The 3,774-nt window shown below is 60.1% G+C and overlaps 1 protein-coding gene across 1 annotated transcript; it reads right to left on the bottom strand.

Moving 5' to 3' along the window:
• Window positions 1-1,808: 1,808 nt before the first annotated feature.
• Window positions 1,809-3,347, bottom strand: NKX2-8 (NK2 homeobox 8). Its single transcript, XM_057725183.1, has 2 exons — window positions 2,977-3,347; window positions 1,809-2,362 (listed from the first exon to the last, which is right to left on the bottom strand). The coding sequence occupies exons 1-2, from the start codon at window positions 3,131-3,133 to the stop codon at window positions 1,809-1,811; spliced, it is 711 nt and encodes a 236-aa protein (XP_057581166.1). The 5' UTR covers window positions 3,134-3,347.
• Between the last annotated feature and the right edge of the window lie 427 nt (window positions 3,348-3,774).

Below are 3,774 nucleotides of genomic sequence, written 5' to 3'. Positions count from 1 at the left end.
CAGGCTCCCACCTCAGCAATCATTTATTAGAAAGAGGTTTTATGATACAAATTTGATAATCTCCCATGCACACTGGCACTGTTCTAACTGAAGTTGTAAGCCCATGAAATTCAAGCCCTTTGTCTTCCTGAAGGCCACAAGGTTTAAAAAGATACTATTGTCTTCCCTAACACCCACTACATTGTCACCAGGGACTGATTAAACAGAGTCCTGAATCAAAACAGTGCGGATTTTGTCTAGGTCCTTTTCAGGCCTGACAATGCCCTTTTCAGTTCCCAAGACAAAAGGAGGTTTAAGGATCGAGATTCTTCTAAGATAACCGCATCCATATGGAAGACAAGGTGGCCAGCAGCTGAGACCCAAACACCCCTCTCCCTTCCCCCCTGCCCTCCTTTCTCTCTCCACCCCCTAAAATCCCAGGTGATAACACAGCCTCAGCTACCCACCCCCCCACCTCTTCCTCCTTTTCCTCCTAGAACCAGAAAGCTAAAGCCCCCCAAAAGGCCCAATGCCTACTCCTCACAGACCTCATGGAGCCCTTGCTCCTTCCCCGGGATCTGATCTTTTCACTCAAATCTCCCTTTAGTGGGTGCCACAGAGAAAGGTCCTCACTTCTTCTCTGAGAGAGTGCCAACTGCACTGCATGGGAGGCCCTGCGCTATGGATACTGAGGGAATACTCAGGCGAAGAGGAGTTAACCCCAGGAGTAGAACACTAGATCCCCCACCTGGGTGTTCACTGGGACCGTGGGTGAAATTAGACCGACGAAACCCACCAGGGGATCTCACACTTATGTCAGGCCACCAGGGCTCTCCAGAGCTGTCCTCCCTCAGCTGGCAGCCCTGAGCTGGGTCATTCCCCACCACCCTTTAATTTCTTCACCACACCATCCACTCCCCCAACCCTATCCTGGCCAGCTGTTACACAAAGAAGAGGCAGAAAATCACAGCTGCCAAGTGAGGCACTCGCAGGCTTAACGGGAGGTTACAAGATGCCCGCGTGCTCCTCGGGTCCCTGAGACCTAACTGCCGCACTCCGGAAACGAATGCCTAGCAGCCAGGCCTGGGATGCTCCTGGCGCAGCACGCTCAGCCCGGACCCCACTGGCACTTCTCCGGAGAATCCTTTTGGAGAAGCTCACTATGTCCTCTCGTTATGCGCTGTCGTGGCCGACTCGGTTGACTTTCGGTGTTAGAAGCTCCAGCAGCTCCGGGAGCCCAAAGGGGCCTCCGTCTCAGTTCGGGGACAGAGCCACCCCCCGCTAAGAGGAACCCCAGAGGTGCCTCCGCTTCCCCCCCCCCATTCCTCCCTCCCCCCAGTATCTTCTTAGAGCCGTGTGGGGACTGAGATCTGCCCTTCCACCCAGCTCGGGATGGGCCTTAACTTGGCGGGTCAAGGCGTGGACCAGCGCCCCAAACTCCGGTCGCGAAGGCACAGTTTCCACCTACGATCCCGGCAGGCACGCAAGGGGACCCAACCCTACATATTTTATTCTCGCACCACAAAAAGGAAAAATATTCTATTTCTTTTAAAATAAGTTGCTTCCCATACAAATAGCTATTTTAAAAACGTACAAATAAGGTTCAAGCAATAAAATCTAGCTCTGGGTCTGGCGGCCGAGGGAAGAAGGGAGGGGGTATCTTGGCGAGAGTTCCCGGTGCGCTGGCTGGTGAGGGCGGGGCAGGGACCCCCGCGCCGAAGAAGGTGGGGCCCGGGACGCGCTCCAGGTCTGCGGCTCTAGCCCTGCTCCGGCCGCAGAGCGCACCCCAAGTCCGGCGCAGCCCCAGGTGCCCGCGCCCCACAGCTGCCTCACCAGTTCCAGGAGACCAGGGCGGGGGGCGCTAAGTGCTGGTAGGCGGGGAAGAGGCCGAACGCCGAGCCGGGCCCGAAGGCGGTGTAGCCTGGCAGAGGGCAGGCGGCCGGGGGCGCGCCGCTCTTGTCCCGGGCGGCGGCCGTGCCCACCTCGCCGCTGCTGCCGCACGGCTGCCCATCGCGCACCAGCACCGGCACCACCACGCGGCGCAGCAGGCCGGGCGCGGCGCGCACCTCTGCTGCCGCTGCTAGGTCGGGCGACTCCGCGGCTCCCGGCGCGCGCGCGCGCTTCAGCTTGTAGCGATGGTTCTGGAACCAGATTTTGACCTGCGTGGGCGTGAGGCGCAGCAGGCGCGCCAGCTGCTCGCGCTCAGGAGCTGATAGGTAGCGCTGCTGCCGGAAGCGCCGTTCCAACTCCAGGGTCTGCGCTTTGGAGAACAGCACCCGCCGCTTCTTCCTCTTCTCGGCGTCCGAGCCCGGAGACGCAGGCCGAGCGGACGGCCGCTGCGACGGGTCCCGCGGGCTGGCCTCTGGGCTGCTCTCGTCCGAGGCTAGGGATGCAAAGGAGACACGGCCTGGTGAGACGCTGGCCCCTAAGCGCGCCGGCAGCTTTTGGGATGAGGCCATTTCCTTCCCTGGGCCCATATCTGGACACCCACCTCTCCGAATTCCATAACCTTTTAACCCACAACCTGCGACCGCGTCCCCAAAGAAACCCACCCGGGGGCCTGCTAAAACAAATCCGCCCCGGTTGCCGCGCTGGCATATGAATTCACTGCAAGCTGCCTCACCAAAACGGGCCACGTCCAAGTCGAGGTTTGCAAAGCCCTAAATTCAGGCTCGCCAATGCTGCGTATCCCATACCGAAGCCGGGAGAACATGGCCACTTTTTCAGGCATTTAAGGGCGGTGTCTGAAATATTTAAATATTCTGACCTCTAGAAACAGAAACCCAAATCCCGGGTGTTAGGGCCAGGCGCAGGGATCTGCTCTCAAGATGTGCCAAGCGGCACAGAGGTTTGATGAGGACAGAGCCTCCTGGGCCAACCCTGAGGAAATCCAGACTCTGGGCTGGGGTTTCCGCTTCCCAGCCCCGCAAGGGCCGGGGGCTTGGTTCTGCGCCCCCCACTTCCCCCGTCTCCACCCCCGTCGCCGTCCTCACTCACAGGGGTAGTGGCCGCGCTCCGATTCCAGCCAGGTGGCGCAGGGGCCGGGCCCGGGGGCGCGGAGCTCGGGCTCCCGCCTCCGCAGGTGCTGCGCGTCCTGCTCGGGTAAATCCAGGAGCCTGCGCACGGTGAAGCTGAGGCATCCAGAGGTGGCCATGGCCGAGGAGGAGAAGGAGGCGGGGGCAGGGCAGGCTGGGAACTGAGGGGCGACCGGGGACGCCGCTCCTATGGGTGGGCGTGAGAGGCGCACGCCATGCACTGGCTGCTGAGATATAAGCGCCTTTACTGTGGAATCCCTGTTTATATAAACAGCTCTTCCCACCCGGGATGCTTTGAAAGCCGAGGTCCGGGTCTCCCGGGTGTTAAGTACCTGAATGAGTGCTGGACCAAAGCCCCAGCGAGCCCGGAAGGTGCCACCTCCGCCCCCGCCCCGCCCCTCCCCGTCCCCCGCCCCTCGGGCGCCCCGTTACCTCCCAGAGGCGGCAGGAAGCAGCCCTCCGCATTAGCGATTCTGTCTGATTAGCCCAAAGTGGGGACAGATAATGGGGATTGTTACTAAAGAATAACATCTTGGGTGGCGAGCGGTGGCCACCGCCCGGCGGTCCCAGCTTCCTCCTCGTCTAGGGCTGATTTCGGGCCTGGCCCCGCGGGAGCGCTGGAAAGGGTGGGGACGGCATGGATGGGTTTATGAGCACCCAGGAATTTATTCCCTGTTTGCTTTATTCCTCGAGCTTGTTTGCTGGAGTGTTCATTTCCCGCAATTATCCGGAAAGTGATTTACAAGGCGGCGTTAAACTC

This window comes from Hippopotamus amphibius, chromosome 2 (assembly GCF_030028045.1).
Source record: "Hippopotamus amphibius kiboko isolate mHipAmp2 chromosome 2, mHipAmp2.hap2, whole genome shotgun sequence".
Lineage (NCBI taxonomy): Eukaryota > Metazoa > Chordata > Mammalia > Artiodactyla > Hippopotamidae > Hippopotamus > Hippopotamus amphibius.
The sequence above is the reverse complement of the archived record's forward strand: the minus strand, read 5'-3'. Positions and strand labels throughout refer to the sequence as shown.

Bases quoted from the DNA above. Each gene is read 5' to 3' on its own strand.
- NKX2-8 (XM_057725183.1), bottom strand. From the start codon at position 3,133: ATGGCCACCTCTGGATGCCTCAGCTTCACCGTGCGCAGGCTCCTGGAT. The intron at 2,363-2,976 runs GTGAGTGAGGAC...TTGCATCCCTAG, and splicing joins GGAGCGCGGCCACTACCCCT to CCTCGGACGAGAGCAGCCCA.